Here is a 20,813-nt window from a genome sequence, read left to right as displayed (position 1 = left end):
GAGCCCCTCCACTGCAGAGGTTCAGGCACCTGGTAAGGATGCCCCCTGGGTGCCTCCCTTTGGAGGAATACTAGTCATGGCTAACTAAGAGGAGATCCTGAGGAGGACCCACAACACACAGGAGGGACTACTGTACCCAGTATGGGAAGAGGGGTTGGAGGAAGTTTCTGAGGAAAAGTACGTCTGGGCGGCTCTGCTTGCCCTGTTGCTCCGACGACCGTGACCCAATAACCAGCAAGACAATGAACAGATGGATGGATGGCTTGTGTGTATTTTCAAGAAGACAACATGTGCATCATACCTGGGTTACACTGTAGCTATCTGTTTTAATGTGGTTGGGGTGCCAGATGGGTGAGGTTTACTGCAGGACAATTCAGATCATGTTGGGAAAGTATTCTTAATTGACTTTCAACTACTTTCCTGCGATTGCCTGTCCTTTCTAGGCCTATGTGGACAACACCACCCTCTGGCATTTAAAGAGTAACCAAACCCCTCCAAAATCTGTGGTGAAGTCTGACACCTAATGGTGAAAAGTAGGGTACTGCACTGCTCATCTACTATTGGCTGGTGTTTGTGCCAGGTGATGTCACAGGTACAACAGGTGGTGACATCACCTTGCACAAAGACCAGCCAATAGCAGATGAGCAGTCATTAAGCGTCAGGCTTCACCACAGATTTGGGTTTGGGCTTTAGTTACTCTTGAAGTTGGCTAAAACAAACCGTAAAACGTTTTTTGCAAATAGTATTTGGCCCAAGTGTGTGTGTGTGTGTGTGTGTGTGGGTGGGTGGGTGGGTGTGCGTGCGCGTGTGTGTGTGTGTCCTCAGGCTTCGCTCTCTGCCTCCGCTTCATTCTGCATTTCATCCTCCATGATAGGAACTATCAGGTTGTCTTTTGACATCAGGTTGTACTTCATCACAAAGCGTGTGAAGCGATGGCACAGGAACGTCTCATTCTAGAAAGGGAAAACAAGGAAACAGTAGTTCACCACTTAAAGTCATTGTGTATTATATCCTCTTTAGCACCTACACAATAAAGAATGTATGTGATAAGAGGCACTTATTTGCCATGTAGGCTATAATTACTATATAGGAATTGACATTGGTGGAATTGGAGACATTTTGACCATCATTGGACACCAAAACTCTCCATTGTAACCCATGATGATAATAATAATAATAATCATATTCATGCACACTTGTGTGGAATCCAATGAAAATGTCACATCAGAAACAGTTCAGGTTAAGGGCTTTCCATAGACAACCAGTTGGTAATAATTACATAATACGGAATCAATCAAACTGCATCACATCCATCATTTTGGAGGTGACTGGCCGATATACAGTATGACTTTTAATAAAAGACCAATAAAAAGCAAACACATATTGATCTAACCTTAGTACAGACGCATGTTGGCAACATATAACTCAGTACATGTGGCTCATCATTTAACCTGTTGGCAACATTTGAAGGCTTTAATCACTTGTATTCCATAGAAAAAAAAAACAACTAATCTCTCTACCTCATACTTGTCAAAGATTTGGCGGTGGTGGAAGTAGGCATGGGAGAATATCCGGTAGATCCGCCGGCACACTGAGCCCAGCTTGGCTACTGAAGATTCCTTAATGCTCACCCTGTAGAATGAAACACCACAGCACCAATTAAGACACAGACAGAAAATGTAAAGAAAATCTGATTTCACTAGGCACAAGGATGGGCAAGAATCCCTCCTGGTCATCTCTGGACAACAGTAACAGAGAGCAACAGTAATCAGTTAAACAAACAGTACAATATATCGAATGATTATTATTAGTGCTAGCAGAAACAAGCTTATACACTGGATTGGAGAAGTAGGGTTTATGTTGGAGAAATCTTTTTCACCTGCTGGGGAAGTACTTGTTACTGTTGAGGAGACACGCAGCTCCGTCCAGAGTGTGTCTGGTGTAGTCGATGGCTGGACACTGGGGAAAAAAGAAAATGAATATACTTGTATGTGTATATATATATATATACACACATACACACACATATATATATATATATATATATATATATATATATATATATATATATATATATATATATATATATATACACATATACATATACATATATATACATTCAGATGTGAGAAAATTATGTGACTGGTGAAAAAAAACAAAGAAGACAAAGAAGAAATCTTTGCTTAAGCTTCAAGTGCCGGATTGGGGGAATTTATTCAGTTATGTTGAGATCAAGTCTAATCAGAAGTAGGCTAGTTGAAGTGAAGGATTTGTAATACACAGGCAATCTGGGTACTTGCAGGGTCCAGCCAACTATCTAGCACAGTGCACTTTTACCGTGGGAAAGCTTTTCCTAGTAACATGAATTTATTTTTAGAGCATCATGCTACTAAAATAGCACCACTGTAGCACCCTGATATATAGTAGCCTATTTTGTAATTGAGACATGAATAATGGAGGTGTGAGCATGATCACACCTCGTGTTGGCCATGAGGGCAGAGATTCTCTCAACTTGGCTTCTGTCACACTTCTAAAGAGTATTACAAATGTTGTCATTGTAATTTGTCTAGGTCCATCTTCCTGGCTTGTAGAAATAACTGGATGCTTTTTGTTGTGGTTGAGCCATGCTACCTTCCATTGAACCAGACTGGCTTTTACCTTCTTGAAATTTGTGTGGTTTTGAGAAAACTGCTTGTGAAAGTGGCGAGCAGAGGATGAGAACAGAACACCACCAGAGAGAGGTTGAGGGTTTTTTAAATGACAACAGCAACCCTCTAGTGGCAGGTCTATGCCATGGCTCTTATTCAACAGTATGAGCTCTACATAGTTCCACGGTTATTTTAAAAGGTCCCATATTCTACACTTTTCAGTGTTTTTTTTTTTTTTTTAAGATTTATTTTAGGCATTTTATGCTTTATTGATAGAGAGACAGTGTGAGAGGTATGAGAGAGAGAGGGGAGGACATGCAGCAAATGACCGCGGGCCGGATTCGAACCCGGGTCGCTGCGGGAAGGACTGAGCCTTATGGTACGCGCTGTACTCAGTGAGCCACCGGGGCGCCCCTGCTTTTCAGTATTTTATGTCTTGAGGTCCATTAAAAAAACAGTTGTGTGGTGTTCTCAATCCATTTTTACACATTCATTTTTCAGCATCTCTCTGAGCCTTGCCAAGAACAGGCTGTTTCTGTCACTGTGTCTTTAAGGCTCATTAATATTAACAACCCTCTGTTCTGATTGGCTAACCATTTCAAGAGTGAAACATGAGACACCACAAACACACAGACAGACAGCGACAGGTAGGGTAAACTCCCCGGTAATAAACAATGACAACCGCTCAACAGATTTGAAAAAAATGCTTTTAGCCTATTATTTCTTACAAAAATGATAATGAGCAAACCTTTGTGACGCCACAAAGTTACGGAAGTCCAAACAGCTCGTTTAGAGGCTCGCTTTTCTAATATGGATTGTGTGGATTTAGTTGGCGACCGTGCGTTTTGATACTTTCATGATGTTTAGCTAGCACATCCAACTCCTTTATAATCAAAGAGGCAAGGGGAATCCTGTTTTCCACTATATAGGACCTTTAATGGCACTTCTGTTAAGTCAATGTTGGTCCCCATGAATGACTCTTTAAATATTTGGTCTTTATGACCCATCCCTAATATGTTAGCGGTGGACATACCTCTTTGGGAGTCTTGTGAGCTGCACAGAGGAAGATCCACTGCTCAGTGGCGGTCATCTGGGTGCATGTATCTGGATGGCACTCTCCCTATTGACAGACAAAGCAGAGGACTTCAGCGCTCTTCATGTGATTCCCAAATAGAATGGCTAGTATGGGATACTGCCTTAGTATAAAATGCATAACACAAGCTTGATAAACCAGTTGCCAGAGGTCTGTTCATGTTAGACAGTATGACCAGAGAAACGTTGGCCAATATCAGCTAGGGTTTGAATAATATGGGTTTTAAAAGCTAACGATACCAATATTTTTGTACTGAAGCTGCCGATTATATTGCAGTTTATATTCAATATCTTTTCGATTCATAATTTTCATGGCAAAACATTAGGATCTTCTTACACAACTTGGCGTATACATAGGCCACTTCATTTTGGGATGACGTTTGTGGGATCCTTTCAGGTTCGAATTCAGGAAACACTGATTGTAGTAGAAATATGCAAAATGATACTGAGGAAGCATACCTGTAATTTGACTGCCAGGCCATTCAGCTCTAAGCAAAACTGCCTGAAAAAAAGAACAGGAAGCATAATATAGTATTGGATTTTTTTTAGGTGGGGAGAAGTTTGCAAACAAGCAAGCCCTATATCTAATATGCCATTACATTATCACATCTCCATTCATTGTAATCAAATGACAGCCTCAGCCAATGATAGGAGGATATGGCATTGTGCCTTACTGCAAGAAAATTAATTTAATCCCATCAGATTTGGCAGTTTTCCACAACATTTACAGGATATTGATCCAGGGTGTATCCAACAAAATGAGGAATAGTTTAGTCCCACAATATTCTGCAATTAGAGAATGAATAAGCATGGCTATCTTAATCATAGGGTTCCCTCTCACCACTATCATCTCCCCCATGTGCAGTGTAGACAGTTTAATTCAGTATAATTCAATACTAAATCAACAACTAAAATCTTCACATATGGCTCTGTAGAGCTAAATCGGATCTAATGGGAGGCTGTTGCTTAACGCGTGTCTATTGGGGGGGTCCATGATGTGAACATGTTTGAAAACCCACATGGGAACCTTAACACTATCCCAGTACAAGTGTGTACAGCCAAGGTCTTTTGAGGAGGAGGTTACCTGAGATGTTCATACTTCCAGACTCCTTCATCCTGCCCTTCCGGAGGCTCTAAAATCTTCTCGATGTCGGCACAGTCTGACCGGATGTTCTGCTGGATGTACTGAAAGACAAAGTTAGACTTGAATGACAGTAATACAGTGGTGGAACCAGTAATGGTAAATACAAATTTTATGTTTACACCGCAAACATCATAAACTCATGGGTCGCATGAGGGAAAAAAAATGTTTTGGGACAATGTCAGCTGCAGTGTGAACGCAGCCTGTGACCTATAGGCCTAGTTGATGATCATTATCAGGCAACAACCACCAATATGAACAAACATATCAGAAAAGCATTCATTTATGTTTTTTCCTTGTTAACCACATTACTTTGATACAACTTAATATGATATGTATGTATGTATGTATGTATGTATGTATGTATGTATGTATGTATATAATTAATGTCATACACATTTACATCAGGCTAAAAACGTGGTAAACTCTATTCCACAAATAATAAAAAGGTTTGTTAAGTGAGTTTAGGTGGGTTTACCCTCCACTACCTCACCATCAAATCCAGTAACACTGCATTCTGTATCTTTCACCACTGCTTCACACGCTGAGACAAAGTAAAGCTAGCAGGATGATGTCTGTATTTTGAACTGTTGTACTGTTTAGGCCTATGTCTAGTGATTGCTCACCTGCTGCACAGCCAGGGTGCTGTCCATGTCTTCGAATGACTCATCAGGCCAATTGTAGAAATCCTGAAGCCACATACAGACACACAACAGTCAGCAAACTCTCAGACTATTGTTACCTTCACAGCCACAAGTCCATTTCTGTTGTGAACCACTCAGGCCTCTGTCGTTGCTGGTTAGTTTGCTAGCAGCTAAATTAGCTAACCGGAGTAAGTGGCTCAGCTGTCACCAAATGACAGCTGCACTAACATTAGCCAGTATGCTAATGTTAGCTAGAGCTAGACATTACTATTGCTATTGGTTTAATGATTCTGCAATTTTGATAGGAAACTTAGAAGTCTTGGTTACCAAAGATACGATAATTTGTCTAGTTAACATTTCAGTCGAAGCAGTCTACTGTAACGTTACAGTGTATCTAGTCCCGATACGTTCAGGTAGTGTCTTGCATGGAGAGAACGTCAAGCCATTCAAAAATCTGGCGATAATGTAACGTTAGCCGTGCTTATGGGCAAACGTACACACCTCGTAAATGGCCTTTTCTAGATCGACTGGGTCTTATGGTAAATTCGGCTAATATACGATCCATCGCATTGCTGTTATTTCAATAAAATCTCAACTTTTAGAATTCAAGAAGATTGTGAGAATAACAAGCGAACCAGTTCTTAAAGTTGCCACTATTGCCAAACTATTCTCACTACTCAAACTATTCGTAAAAGGTCTAACGTCTACGATGTATGTATGTTTACCGATAAGCAAGGCAACATTAAATAATGAAAATTAAATTCCCATATTTTTTAACTTAGTTCAGCTGATCTCCATGCAATAGGGAACCTATCGGGTGTACAGTGACTTGCTTGCTACTTTGCTTGATGGAATCGATTGGACAAACTGTTGCAAAACAGATCCAAGGTAGGCGCATAGTTTGCTATCATTTGCTCGCATACGTTAACTCTGAAAATAGCCTACCTTGGCTTTAGTACCCGGTCGATTCCTCCTCAAGACGGCTGTACCCTCCGCCATGACCATCTCGCCTGGAATCCGGACACTAGCTGCTGCTGCCCAGCTCCACCGAGGAGCGTGAAGTTAGCCACAATAAAGAACTTTACTTCCGGTAGAATTTCGTTCGTGACCATCAAAATAAAAGTCCCGACGCCTTACACCAATGCAGATGTAGGCGTGACATATAATGCATTCAGTAAAGCATAAAAAAACACTATTTCCACATTAAATTATTGTGATTGGGAAAACGATAAATTGTGCCCCCTTGAATTGGAGGTGAAATTTAATCTTCAAGAGGAGAGGAATAGCAAAACGTATAGTATATAGTATAGTAATTGGTGTGGGAATGTTTCTTAAAGTTGCAGCAGGTAACTTTTATAAATTAACATTTATTTGGAAGTAATAAAAATAAATCACCACGTTTAGCCAAAGACAAGCAGGATAATATGTTAGAATTTCAGAAACAGTGGTAGCCCCTTTCCTCTGCTATTCTCATTTCAAAGTGAAATGTATGGAAGCTCATCCGACCAATGAGGAGAAGTCTGAGGCAGAAGGCGTGACTCAGTCCTGTCAATCACTCCTCTTGTCACTCACTAGGAGGAGTGACACTGAGATCCGGATGTAAACATTGTAGCCTTGTAAACAAACATTAAAAATTAAGACTTTCTGAACATCTTTGAAGGTATAGCCTACATTTATTCAACATAATCATTGGGGTCTAACAACATAGGCCTCTGTGTCTGTATGAGTGAATTTATAAATGTAAATAAATCCACGTTGTTTATGGAAAACTCCGTTGTTCATCTTTAACGATTCATTTCTGCACATACAAGCCTTTTTTTTAGTGGCAGCCTCGCGGAGGTTTTATGTTGAAAGGAAAATGTGTTTCGGCGACAACACCGGAAATAAATTGTAGCTAACTTCACCTAGTTTTACGGTACTGCGACACTGCATGGAAGTGCTTCTTCTTCTTCTTTTAATTTTTATGGCGGTTGGCAAAGAACTTATTGGTGCATTACCGCCACCAATTGCACAGGAGTATGAATCGGGAAAGAATATAAATCATCTTTATTTAACCACACCAATTAATAATAATTAATTCATTAATAATATATAAATGAAGTAAATAACTACAGATTAAATAAAGACTAGCTCAGAGCTGTAGAGCTTAAAAATACCCTTTTCTCTCAGGTGTTCACATAGTTGGTCTCTCTCTTCCTTAAGGCCAATTTATACTTCTGCGTCAAAGTGCAAAGGTCGTGCCGGGGATTGATGGCCTACCTGTGGACTTTTATATGGCCTTCTTGGACATTGTTGGCCAGGACTTATATGGTGTTCTGTATGAATGTGTCGAGGCAGGGTGCTCATAGTTAATAACTTGGTAGCACTGTCCCTGCCTGGCTGTACTATCCCCTCCTAGTGGTTTTCTGGTGGAGATCCAGAGGACACTGGTGGACTTCTTTTGGTCAGAACATCATTGGCTGAGGATTGCTGTCCTCTACCTGCCTGTACAGGAGGGTGGTCAGTGATTGGTCGACCTGGAGAGCAGGGTGACAGCCTTCCAGCTCCGGGCAGCTCAGAAACTATTATACAGAACCAACATCTGCTGGAGAGAACCAGTGTTTAGCTTCCTGATGGAGTTGGAGGAGCTGAACACCGCAGGTTTCTCAGGATTTTATATAATTTATCTGACCTGAGGGCCTGGTGCCTGCTGTGGAATACATTTGTGGAGGGTGCAGTGCCTGGACTGTGGGTATAGGAGGAACCTCTATTCCATAACCTAGTGTTTCTGTTGGAGTTGGTTCATTTTGTCACCCTAAGGTTTATGAGAGGTGGCATCACCGAGCTGGAACATCTACTATCTCCTGTCGCGGGAGGTTGGAAAAAACCCCAACAGCTTGGCCAACAGACTGGGCTGACCTCGCTAAGGGGTTCATCAGGGAAGTGCTGGGTTTTCTGCTGTGTGTTGTAAGGGGCTGCCTGGTGAGGCACGGGGGGAAGTCGCTGAGTTCCTTCTACTGAGGGTATCTGAAAACTAGGGGCTGGAAGGAGGAAGGGAGGCTGCTGTCTGCTGTCATGGCAGCAACCCAAGGACCCACTGGTGACCCCAGTGGTGAGGGAGGTTGTCAATCTTGAAGAACGAGGCCTTCCAGGCCTGTTGGCATGGGTGACTCCAGCAGACAGACTAGAAAGGCTGCAGCTGCGGTAGTTGCAGAAGCAAAAGCCCAGGTGTGGGAGAAGTTTGGAGAGGCTATGGAGGATGACTTTTGGACAGCCTCAAAGAGGATCTGAAAAACCATTCGGCAACTCAGGAGGGGAAGGCAGGACATCACTGAGGCTGTTCTCAGCAGGGGCAAGGAAATGCTGGCCTCGAGCGGGGATATTGTGAGAAGGTGGAAGGAGCACTTTGAGGAACGCCTTAACCCGATAGACACGTCCTGCAGACAGGAGGCAGAGCTGGAATATTCTGAGGATCAGTCTCTTTCAATGTATTTTCAATATTGCATGGATTTGGGGAACAGTGCCTTTGGATTGGCTTCTTCAGGGCATACAAGGTAGGATGAAGGCCTACTTGACCGAAAGCTTCGTTTAATAAAGAAACTCGCATGGACCTACGTGTGCAGAAGTTTTGTCATCTTTTTTGACCTCTAGCACCTTAGCAATAGATAGTAGTCGAGTGTGCGGTGATCTTCCTACGGTCCCCATTTTCAAAAAAGGGTACCGAATGTGTACCAACTATCGTGGAATCACACTGCTGTGTGATTCCTGGCATTAAGTCAAGCACGTTCAAGGTGGGCATCAGACTCCTTCAAGGGTGTGCCTTGTCTCCTCTCGTCTATTCATGGACACAATATCAAGCCAAAGCCAAGGTTTGGAGAGTATCCAATTCAGCGACATTACGATGGAATCTCTGCTGTTTGTACATGATGCCGTCCTTCTGATCATGGGATTGCGGAGATGCAATCTCATTCAAACGGCAGAGATGAGGTTCCTCCACAGGGTGGTCTCATTCTGCGTGACAGGGGGAGTAATTCTGAGAGGACCTTGGTATCGAGCTGCTGCTCCTCCACACTGAAAGGAGCCAGTTGAGGTGGTTCAAGCATCTAAGGATGACCCCCGGGTGCCTCCCTTTGGAGGTGTTCCAGGCACGGCCGACTGGGAGGAGACCTCGGGGTAAACCCAGCCTGGAGCACTTGGGGATCCCCCAGGAGATGCTGGGAGGAAGTTGCTGGGGAAAAGGACATCTGGGATATTCTGCTCGCTCTGCTGCCACCACGACCCTGACCCGGATAAGCAGCTAGAAAATGGATGGATGAAGGGATTACACTAATGTCTGTGTAATGTGGTAATGAGTACAAGTACACAAAAAAGCTACTCAGTTACAATAACCAGAGTAATTAGTAGTAGTAGTTTGTTACTTACACCCTTGACTGGGGACACAGTGGAGAAACAGGATTCTCAGAATGTCTCAAAATTAACGTGGCAATCATTTATTGATGTTAAAAAGCTACACATAGCACCATTCACATTTATTGTTAATTTCATCAATTTATCCTCAATTTAACTCATCTGTCATTCTCCTTTCATCTCTTACAAGAAGTATTGCTAGTGTAGGCTGCAGCCAGTAGTACCAAAAAAAAATGATCAGGACATCCCTAATTGTGAGTGTCTTGAAACTCCAAAGTGCCAGCCAGAAAGTGAGTTTTGAAAGCCAGAAATCTCAGCACCTGGCCAAGTAATGGTTGAATCGTTCGGTATTGATCAACAACCCTGTCAACCTCCTTTCCTTAATGCACCTTTAAAACTGAGCAAGGATGTAGTGGAGTAAAAACATCTAAACATAGTTTACATCTTTTTTTGTTTGTTCAATATAGTTTACCCACTTAAAAGCTGAAAAGAATCTTCTTGATAGTATGAGGCTCCTGAAAGTTACATGAAAATAGGGTCTTTTCAAGCAAATAAAAGAATAATAATAATAATAATAATGTAATCCTACTCCAAAAAAAAAAATATTTTTTGTTTGTTTTTATTTGTTTGCCATTTGTTTTGTCATTTGTTGTTTGCCATATGGTGAGCACTCACTGGAGTTCATAGTGAAGATGTTGTACATTTTGATGGTATAATTATATTAGTAAACTATTTAATAACTATCTTTATTATGGTTGGAAAAAATGCTTAGTTAAATCAAATCAAATCTTCACCTAACCCTTTTGCATTACAAAAACACCTTTTCAATTTTATTGAACATAGTGTATTTAAAATTGCACATAAATATATTCAAATTTGAACTAGTGTGTACACTGAGCACTGAAGACTGTTTTGTTGTTACCAGACAAAGTTGGTACAGTTGGTCAGGGTAATAGAAATTGACCGTAATACCATTACCATTCTCTACCATGGTTTACAGTGAACCCAGTATACCTGCCTGGCCTACAATCTAGCACTCATTTCAAGTGGCTGCAAAGAGTGATGATTGTTATTATCTGAAGCATTCCAACCCTAAACATGCATCCACTACACTGTGGATTACTTTTGGTGGGCAACCTATGGTATAAAAAGAGAGGAGAGTCAATAATGTGCCAGGCTAGGCCATTTGCATTGATGATTCAGGGTTTTTATCTGTATGGATGGGATCAAGTTCTTGGCAGGGTGGCAAAAGCGTCAAATCCCCGCTCATTAAAATAACAAAACATCTAATCCAATGACCTTTGATTGTGGTTTATAAAACTGCCGCATGTCTCTGCTACAGTGAGGAGAATTGCTTCAGCTGTCTGTGCAGGATGAGTAAGGTAAAGTACAAATAAATAACTTATTTGGAAATGTTAATATACCCATTATATATCTTTCTACTATTTACAGTGACTTTTAATAATTTCATGTTTTAGACAGTTTATGAGTTTCTAAAAAAACACTCTCTCATGGCTATAATCAAAATGTATTAGAAAATTGCTATGTGGCAGAGTAACCATTCAGATGCATTGAATATTGCACAGCATTATTTCAAATACATTTGCTACATTGAAAAGTAGTAATTCAAAAACTACACTAAAATTCAAAATAGGCTTTTGAGTGACATACTGCTCAATATACAGCATGACTTAACCTGGATGGAAATAATGCATTCATTTATATTATCAAACCCAATACGTACATATGTATCGGGTTTGATATTTGCATGTCTGCTGTTTTCCCATGCTTGAGTTACAGTCCAGGAGGTAGCAGTGGTGTTGATATATGTTTAATCCCTCTGCCTTTTGACTGTAGATCATCTTCTATGAGGACAAGAACTTCCAGGGTCGCTCCTATGAGTGCGACTCTGACTGCGCAGACATGCATCCCCATTTCAGCCGCTGTAACTCCATCCGGGTGGAGAGTGGCTGCTGGGTGCTGTATGAGAGACCCAATTACACCGGCTACCAGTATGTCCTGACCCGAGGAGAATATCCAGAGTACCAGCGCTGGATGGGCTACAATGATACCATCCGCTCCTGCCGGACCTTTTCTTACGTGAGTATCTGGGAGGTAGGAAGAGGGATTTACTGCACAGTGTGTTCAAGGTTCACAGACTCATTTGTTTTGGCACTGGCACACTGACACACTGCCTTGCTTCAACTGAGGTCCATTCATCCAAGAGTATAAGAAATTCTAAATGAATAAACTAGAAATAAACAAAAAAAACATGCATTTGCAACTGATTTAAAAGATTATCTTGTATAGTTGTTTGGATAGTTTAGTCCTTTTGTAACTTTATTTATAAAGTGCCTTAAACACAAAACACTTTATTCCAAAGCATTCCACAGAGTTTAAAGAAAAAGATAACAGAACAAGAAACAATCTGAACACTCAAAAGACAGAGAACATTTCCAAAGTGCATGAAAGAGCATGCTTAATGCTGAGAGATCTGGGTAAATCATGCAATATGATCTCCAGGGTTTAAAGCAAAAGTGACATTTTCCTTATTTTAAAGCAGAGCAGAGTTTTTTTTATATAAAAAAACCAACATAGGAACCATTCATACTTTCACACACATCAAGATTCAGAAAATGGATATTTTATAAATAACTGTTAAGTGTACTTATGTCCTTCTTGCAACAAATGTAATGTTTTTTTTGGATTTTCCAATTTATTTTAATTTTGCTTACAATTACAAATCAATGATATGTAATGCTCATTTTCAGCTAAAATTGACGTCCCTTTCACACCAAACCATTTATCTCTAGACACACCTTTCTCAAAAACATCAATGTGAATCCTGTTGTATTTAGTCTGCTATTATTTGACTTAGTCATCTACTAAATTTGTCTCCTTTTAGACTTACTGTTGCTGCTGATGGTTCAGGCAGTCTCTCTGACAGTTGACCTGTGTTAACCTGTATTTTGCCACTGTCCCAGCAGACCAGCGGAGGGCCTTACCGTATGAGAATCTACGAGCGGCCTGACTTCCAGGGCCAAATGATGGAGTTTAACGACGACTGTGAGTCGGTCCAGGAGCGTTTCCGCAGCCGCGACATCTACTCCTGCAATGTCATGGAAGGCTACTGGACCCTGTACGAACACCCCAACTACAGGGGGCGCCAGTACTTCATGAGGCCCGGCGAGTACAGAAAGTTTAGCGACTGGGGAGCGACCTGCGCCACGACCGGCTCCTTCCGCCGGATCACGGACTTTTAAAGAACCGATCAACCTCTCAGCTTGCTAGTAAATAAAACAATGCTTCAAACGGTCCCTGTTGTCATTGGTTTCTTTCCATTGATTCAGATCTTTGAGGTGATGAGTTGTTGTCTGCATCGCAAGAGATGAGTCATGTTTGAGCAATGTTGTTCAGAAGCAGCGATACACTAGGCAACTGTTATGGCCAGTAACGCCTAAGCATTGCCTCAGGTTGTTTTTACACTGTGTCTCACTTTGTTGCCTGGTGCTGGGAGCATTGTTCATCTTGGCCAAAAAAGTGCCTTAACACTAATCCTGTTAGGATCCACACTACCAAGTCAAATGTCTAGTGATCATTCTGATTTAGTGGAGATGCTGGCTCCTTCGGCACAGATTCAGTGGGTCCAATCAGGTCAATAGAGGCTCAACATGCCTCGCTGGCAGAGCGCCCAACCTGAAAAGCTCATACACAATGCTTTGCTGGAGAGGAGAAAAAGACCTTTGTCTGCAGAGGAAAACTGTGAGGATGAACACATTCGTACTGATCCCCTTTACATAACCCATGGTAGAAACTTCCCCCTTTGACACCTACAAGAGATCTTGTTGGCTAGATGACTTGTCCATTATATTTCAAATGAATAGACACATATCTAAGTAATATATTTGTCTAATTCAGCATAAGATTTGCCATGGCAAATTCCAGCTATGATTTGGGAGTCAATCAAATCAATTGATCGAATTGACAAGATAGGCAAATGAAATGGCATGTATAAGTACTGATTACAGCACAGGTTTAAATAAAATTATATTCTTAATGTTCCTCTGATCTTATAGTTTTTACCTACATAAATACTATGAACCATATGACACAAGTTTCATTTTGCCATAGTATCGCCCATAAATAACAGGCTTAGCATTTTAGCTAAATTGTACTCCAATGAGGGTTTTGTAACACTTTGATCTCCAGACTCTTGTGGTTATCACTCTTCACTGTCATAAGCTACTGTTGTAAAACCATCCGAACAGACGACAGAGGAGAAAATACCGGTGAGCACTCTGCTGACTCACCTACCTGCCTATTTGAATGACAACAGTTAGCATCACACCTTTCCAAAGCTCCCACATATAAAAGGTATTTCATCGATGCAGTGGAAGCACAGAAAGAGGCTCACTTACAGCAAATATGGGCAAGGTATACAGTATGTGTTTTGTATTCTAAATGGGACAAATAAGATGTGCAAATACATTTCATGGTTTGTAGTCGCTTACTCAGGTGCCAGATGGGCAATAAAGTTTAGATAATGACAAGAAAGTATTTGAAAGTCAATTTAGTATGTTTTCTGGGACTGACAACTAGCCTGACACTATCTGAATTGTCCTGATGTGGTGGCAAACCTCAAGAATTTGTCACAAATAGTACTTTACCTAGATGTGATCCTTCATGTTTTAGTACCAGAATGGCCTTTATGGATGATGTATACTGTCCTATTTTATTCTCTCTCCTCAGATCATCTTCTATGAGGAAGGGAACTTCAGCGGCCGTCACCATGAGTGCATGAGTGACTGCGCTGACCTGCATTCCTACTTCAACCGCTGCCATTCGATCAGGGTGGAGAGTGGCATGTTTATGATCTACGACCGCTCCAACTACATGGGCCACCAGCACTTCCTGAGGAGGGGTGACTACTCCGACTACCAGCGCATGATGGGCATGAGCGACTGCGTCAGGTCCTGTCGCATGATCCCCATGGTAAAGAGCTGTCAGGTTATCAATAAATAGTAGCACGCACACCCGAAGAGGTGCAGTATTAACTCCCAGCGTGCATTTGGCGGACAGTGACATGTAGGAGGTGCCCATGGCCAACCCCTTAGGTTTACATGAGGTTTACTGTGAGGTTTACTGTGTATATTTAAACAGCTTTGGAAACTGTTTTGAACTGATATCAGAGAGTTAATTAGGTCCAAATTTCACAAAACTGCTTGTACACTTCCCGTCAAAAGTTTGGGGACACCACATTTTTCTTTATTTTTACTATTTTCCACATTTTAGAATAATAGTAAAGACATCAGAACTATGAAATAACACAAAAATGGAATTATGCAGCGACCAAAAAAGTGTTAAACAAATCAAAACTATCTTATATTTTACATTCTTTAAAGTAGCCGCTCTTTGCCTTGATGGAAAGACAAAGGCTTTGGAAAGAAATACATAGGCATCAACTTCACTATTTATATTTGTCTAAGAAACACATTTCAAGCATTTAAGCTTAAGCCTTTAGATGAAAATGGCTTTAAGATAATGAAAATCATAGTACAATCAGGTGTCCCCAAACTTTTGACGAGCAGTGTATGTATGGATGTCTCAACAGTTATTTTGGTGCTATATTTGCAGCATGTTTGCTGAGCCATGGGAAAACAAAAAAGAAAAGTTGTGCACCCCTTAGATTCACCGTTACTCACCCAGCAAACATTTGGACATTGAATAGAGGTGGATAGGACATCCTGCACCAACATTGAAAGCTTGTGTAAATATAGCAGCCTAATGAAAGTTGAAAGTCATCCATAGCTGTGTTTTGTGATAATCTGATCATTTTGTGAAATCAGGACTTAAATGTCTTTTCGAAATCATTTCACATTTGTTTTAATCTTAATCTTTATTATGCCATAATATCATATTGTTAAAATGTTTTGCTTGTTTGGGTTGACACTGAACCTGCATGCACTGTAAACCTAAGGGGTTGGACTTGATCTCCTCCTGCGTGTCACTGTCCGTCAAGCACCCTAATGAAACCGTTATTGCTGAAATGTCAGTACATAAAATAAATGTCACAGCAAATGTAAGGGTGTCTGTGCAACTATTTCTTTTTTTTTTTTATAAAGAGCTGTTAGGACCCGACAGTGGCTCTGGTTAAACTTGGGTTTGGCAAATGTTATGCAAATGATTTTAGAGTTAAAGTGGCAAAATCATTTGCATAAAGAGGTTTCATCCATCATTTTGAGAGAAGCCTACTGCAACTCAGATTAAGTAGTTTGACAGACGAACGCAGACAGACGTTTGCGTTTTGAGTAGGTTTTATTTAGCCTAGTGAATTAGACCTCCCATCCAGCTGTAGCTGGAAAGTGACGTTCTGGAAACCTGAGACAGAGCTTAACAATGTGCTCCAATCAGAATGCGCTCAGTATTTGAGTGTTAAGTTTTATTGGTTGCCAGATATGTCACTCCAGCGAGGGTAGGCAGCATAATTTAGTTGCTAAGCACTTGGAAGTGAGCAGTAGATGCAGCCATCCTCACTTTTAAAAAGATTTTTTACGTTGTAAAGTGCCATTCATTTTCAAGTTGTGCCCACACAGTCTACATAAACTTTTACAAATTGAAACAACTGTAACGTTCGTTATTGCTATAGACAGCATCAAAGAAAGTCCCCAGACTCTTTAAACAGTCTGGCAAGGTTTTACTTGAATAAGAGGCTTACATGGTCGTTAATGTGCCGACCCATGTGCTGAGTGAGCGTCATGACTCTAGAGCCCGTGAAACCCATTCAAAAACCATTACATCATTTAAAAATTGAATAGTTGTCAATCCGAAAATAGGATGGCTTCTCTCAGTTATTGAAAAATTTACTTTAGGGGTACAGTTTCCACCCAGTGCAGTGAAATGCTATTAAAATTGATTAAAAAAAAATAAAAAATGGTTTTACAATCCTACAGTATGTCATGTTTATGATATGATATGCCAGAATTAAAGTTATTGGTTAAACACAAAAAAAGAGAGAAAGCAACAAATACGTCAACAATGGAAGAGTACAGACGAGGTCACAAGCAACTAGGCTACACCACAGTGAAACAACAGTCTATTCATGTTTTTGTGTGTTGGATGCCCCCCCCCCCCCCCCCCCCCCAGCACCGTGGAAACTTCAGGATGCGGTTTTATGACCGCTATGACATGGCAGGCCAGATGATGGAGCTGAGCGACGACTGTCCCAACATCATGGACCGCTTCCACATGTCTGACATCAACTCTTGTAACGTGATGGACGGCCACTGGCTAATGTATGAGCAGCCCAACTACAGAGGCAGGATGTACTACCTGAGGCCCGGAGAGTACCGCAGGTTCGGCGACTGGGGAGGGATGAGCTCCAGGATCGGCTCCATACAACGCCTCATGGACCTCTGAAGAGGAGGTCCTCATCAAGTGTCTACTGTATGCCTTTTTTCACACATTGAATAAAATGGTATCAGTCCCTCGTATCTCTCTGCTGCCTTGTTCTCCACTTCTTACCTTATCCATTCCCTTACTTATAACACAACTTCCTATGTCCATATTGACACCCACAAGATATTCTTTGCCCAACGTAAAATACTTTGGTAACTGAATTTCCTAAAAATGTACCTAATCAACAGTTCCTTTCTAGGAAACTATTAGGAAATTGTGGTCCCAGGAAATAAAGCGTTATCAATACTTTTTCCATGCAACAGCTGATGTTATGTCAGCTAGCAACATTAGGTAGCTAGTTGTTAACATAGAACATTAACAATTGTAAGTGCAACTTTACATTTCAATTTTATATGTTTGACCGTTTACCACACAGGGCTTTTTGAAAGATTGACAGTCATGCAATGATGAAAATCGAGCTGAAGTATATTTTGAAACGTGTAAACATGTCAAAAGTAATGTCTGTGTTAACGTCAGATAACCTCATCTCTGAAACCTTTTCCTCATTGGAGTTTGGAGTTTCCTCCTTGGAATTCCAACTTGAAGGGTCTCTCCATTCCATGGTAGGAAGTCAGAATGACCAATTTTCCGACATCTCTGGAACGCAGCATGAATGTCTGGTGGGGATAGAGGTGGTGAAGAACTCACTTACTGCTGTTTAGGAGACACTTTTGGATTTCACTCTTAAACTTGCAATAAGCGATATCAGACTTTAAAAACCAATCCTGAAACTAATGTGTGCTATGTGGAGATTTAATTGAGACAGATATGAACCAATATCCACACACGCAGGCCAGCTATGCTGCTGTTTTCAAAAAACATAAAAACAAAAAACAAATATGTCAATGCATTTTGATAATTTTATTATTATTAGCAATGACACCATGAATTAAAAGCAACATGATGCATTCAAAGTTTTGGTGAACAAAAGGAAGAAAATGCCTTCTTTAGAGGCCAAAATGATATATCATTGAACTGCAATTCAACAAGCCAGAACAAGGAATTGAATCCATCGCTTAACTAATTACATTGTGGAAAATATGGATAAACGTGCATAAAGGCATATAGCTTTATAGAAATCTTTTGTGAATGAAAAGGACACAAATAACGTCTGTTGTTTTGCTGATGCTGTAAGCAGTGACCCCTCGGGCGCTAGTGTACAGTGGTGTTTTGATCAATAGTGATGAACATGTGAAAACTGGACAAGAACAATAACTAATCACACTGTGAAGCATAGCTATACATAACCAGATTTGTGTCCTTATCTGTAGATAAAACCGATTTGAATGACAATACTTTATGCTGTGCAATCACACAGCTGCTTTTTTTTATAAAAGGACAGCAGCACAGAGAGCATCTATTGAGTGTCTATCTGGGCCCCACTAATATAACAATGGGAAAGGTAAGCTTGTTACATATTACTATTAAAAATACAAAATTAAAACATGCAGAACGAAAGCCATGATAAGCTTTTAACGTAGTGGGAGTTGAAAGTTAAGAAACGATGGTTTGAAAAACATTTGCAGATCATCTTCTACGAGGACAGGAACTTCCAGGGTCGGCACCATGAGTGCATGAGCGACTGTGCCGACCTGCACTCCTACTTCAACCGCTGCAACTCCATCCGGGTGGAGAGCGGCTGCTTCGTGGTGTATGAGAGACCCAACTATCAGGGCCACCAGTACTTCCTCCGGAGAGGGGAGTACTCAGACAACCAGCGCATGATCGGCATCAACGACTGCATCCGGTCTTGCCGTATGATTCCTATGGTAAGCCTCAGTCAGCTGTGGTTTCACCACCATGAGTTAAGATGAGATGAAACTATATTGATCCATGTGGGGAAACTGGGTCGTTGGAGCAGCAGCAAAAGTAATAGGAAAAAGTAAACTATGATATAAGAATGCAAATAGAAAATAAAGTAGGCAATAAAAACAATAGAGACAATAAGAATATTAAAAACAATAAAACAATAAAAAAATATATTTTGAAATATGTCCAGAGGAAATACAATGCAGCAAATAGATGTGAAATCTGTGCAGTATTATTAAGTAAATATAAATCTATGTAAGTATATATAAATATGGGAATGCATATGTGTGTATAAATATATATATATTTTTTTATAAAATATAAAAAAATATCTATGTATACAGTAGGAAATAGTGGAACCCTTATGACAATAAAATATCATTAGTATATGCAGAATATAAAAGAAGCCTGAACTAAAAAGTTCTTCAATGGACATCTTTCATAATATACTTAAAGAACCAAGATTGTGAAAAACAATGTTTTATGTTTTCAGTTAGGTCCCTCAAATACAATAATGCAATAACAGCTATGTCGTCTTTGACTGATCCAGGAAAATATGTCTGACCGTTATTGAAAAAAAGGATGAAAGATGAAATGATAAAACAAATGACATGAACAATGACATGTCCCAAGAAAATGAACCTTGCCATAAGACTAGTTCCAAGAACCTTTCTTGAACCCTCTACATGTGCAATAAAGAAATGATCGGTGTTGGATAGAAATCCCCCAAATCAAAGACCATTATCATCCAGAACTGAGTGAAATAGCATATGCAGATCATTCTTGGTGTTTGCTTTAACCTGCATAGAGTATTAGATAGGTGGGGTTTTACCACATAAGGACTATTCAGTGAGTGTTGGGTTGACAATGACCAAAAAGCATGCTAAAATGAATTTCAAATACTTTTCTGTGATTGTCTAAACTTTGTGGAACTCATTCACTTGTATCATGTGACAAACCCAACCCATCTGGTACCTTAGTGAGCTAAAACAAATACTATTTGACTCATGTAAATGATGTTCTTATCTTCTTGTAGTACCGCGGCGCCTACAAAATGAGGCTGTACGAGCGTCCAGACATGGGCGGCCAAATGCAGGAGGTGAGCGATGATTGTCCGAACGTCCAGGACCGCTTCCGCATGACTGACATTAACTCATGCAATGTGGTCGATGGCCACTGGCTGTTGTACGACCAGCCCAACTACAGGGGAAGAACATACTACCTGAGACCCGGCGAGTACCGAAGATACAGCGACTGGGGAGGTCTGAGTCCAAGGGTCGGCTCATTCAGGCGAATCACTGACTTCAACTAGAAGTCTTCATACCTCCTTCCTTCTGTCTGTTCTCAATAAACTGCTGGGTTTAAACTGTGTGTGTTTGTATCCAAAAGACATGAACATGGGATGTGTGTCTATCATGTGTTTTTAAATTTTACTTGCTGTTGTATGTTGAAGTTCCTTTCCCCTAACATTTGATTATATACACCAAGAGGTCAGATTTAATGTGCGATCCACTCATGAAACAACAAGTGTGGATCACAAGAATTGTCTGGACCTTTCCTTTTGTTACATCGGTCTAATCCCTTGTGTGTTGCTGTCTGCACTTTGAAAGGCAATTCATGACAAATTAACCGCCAACT

At 40.6% G+C, this 20,813-nt stretch overlaps 4 protein-coding genes across 5 annotated transcripts; 3 read left to right on the top strand and 1 right to left on the bottom strand.

Moving 5' to 3' along the window:
- Positions 1-251: 251 nt before the first annotated feature.
- LOC139917383 (MOB-like protein phocein) lies at positions 252-6,574 on the bottom strand. Its single transcript, XM_078291128.1, has 8 exons — positions 6,471-6,574; positions 5,508-5,570; positions 4,825-4,925; positions 4,200-4,242; positions 3,682-3,768; positions 1,880-1,959; positions 1,521-1,632; positions 252-953 (listed from the first exon to the last, which is right to left on the bottom strand). The coding sequence occupies exons 1-8, from the start codon at positions 6,528-6,530 to the stop codon at positions 822-824; spliced, it is 678 nt and encodes a 225-aa protein (XP_078147254.1). The 5' UTR covers positions 6,531-6,574; the 3' UTR covers positions 252-821.
- Positions 6,575-11,284: 4,710 nt separating this feature from the next.
- LOC139925403 (gamma-crystallin M2-like) lies at positions 11,285-13,174 on the top strand. The gene is made up of 3 exons (XM_071916757.1): positions 11,285-11,293; positions 11,769-12,011; positions 12,899-13,174. The coding sequence occupies exons 1-3, from the start codon at positions 11,285-11,287 to the stop codon at positions 13,172-13,174; spliced, it is 528 nt and encodes a 175-aa protein (XP_071772858.1).
- Positions 13,175-14,336: 1,162 nt separating this feature from the next.
- On the top strand, positions 14,337-17,327 carry LOC139925402 (gamma-crystallin S-1-like). Of its 2 annotated transcripts, none has more exons than XM_071916756.2 (3): positions 14,337-14,345; positions 14,661-14,903; positions 17,055-17,327. In XM_071916756.2, exons 1-3 carry the CDS (start codon positions 14,337-14,339, stop codon positions 17,325-17,327), a joined length of 525 nt encoding a protein of 174 aa, XP_071772857.1. The 2 variants fall into 2 exon arrangements, with proteins under 2 accessions (XP_071772857.1, XP_071772856.1); XM_071916755.2 differs by having other exon boundaries at positions 14,661-14,918.
- A 1,417-nt stretch (positions 17,328-18,744) lies between these two features.
- On the top strand, positions 18,745-20,487 carry LOC139925396 (gamma-crystallin M2-like). The gene is made up of 3 exons (XM_071916746.1): positions 18,745-18,768; positions 18,893-19,135; positions 20,212-20,487. Exons 1-3 carry the CDS (start codon positions 18,760-18,762, stop codon positions 20,485-20,487), a joined length of 528 nt encoding a protein of 175 aa, XP_071772847.1. The 5' UTR covers positions 18,745-18,759.
- Positions 20,488-20,813: the final 326 nt, after the last annotated feature.

The sequence above is a fragment of the Centroberyx gerrardi genome, chromosome 21 (assembly GCF_048128805.1).
Source record: "Centroberyx gerrardi isolate f3 chromosome 21, fCenGer3.hap1.cur.20231027, whole genome shotgun sequence".
NCBI lineage: Eukaryota > Metazoa > Chordata > Actinopteri > Beryciformes > Berycidae > Centroberyx > Centroberyx gerrardi.
Note: the sequence above shows the minus strand (reverse complement) of the source record. Positions and strands in the feature narration are given on the sequence as shown.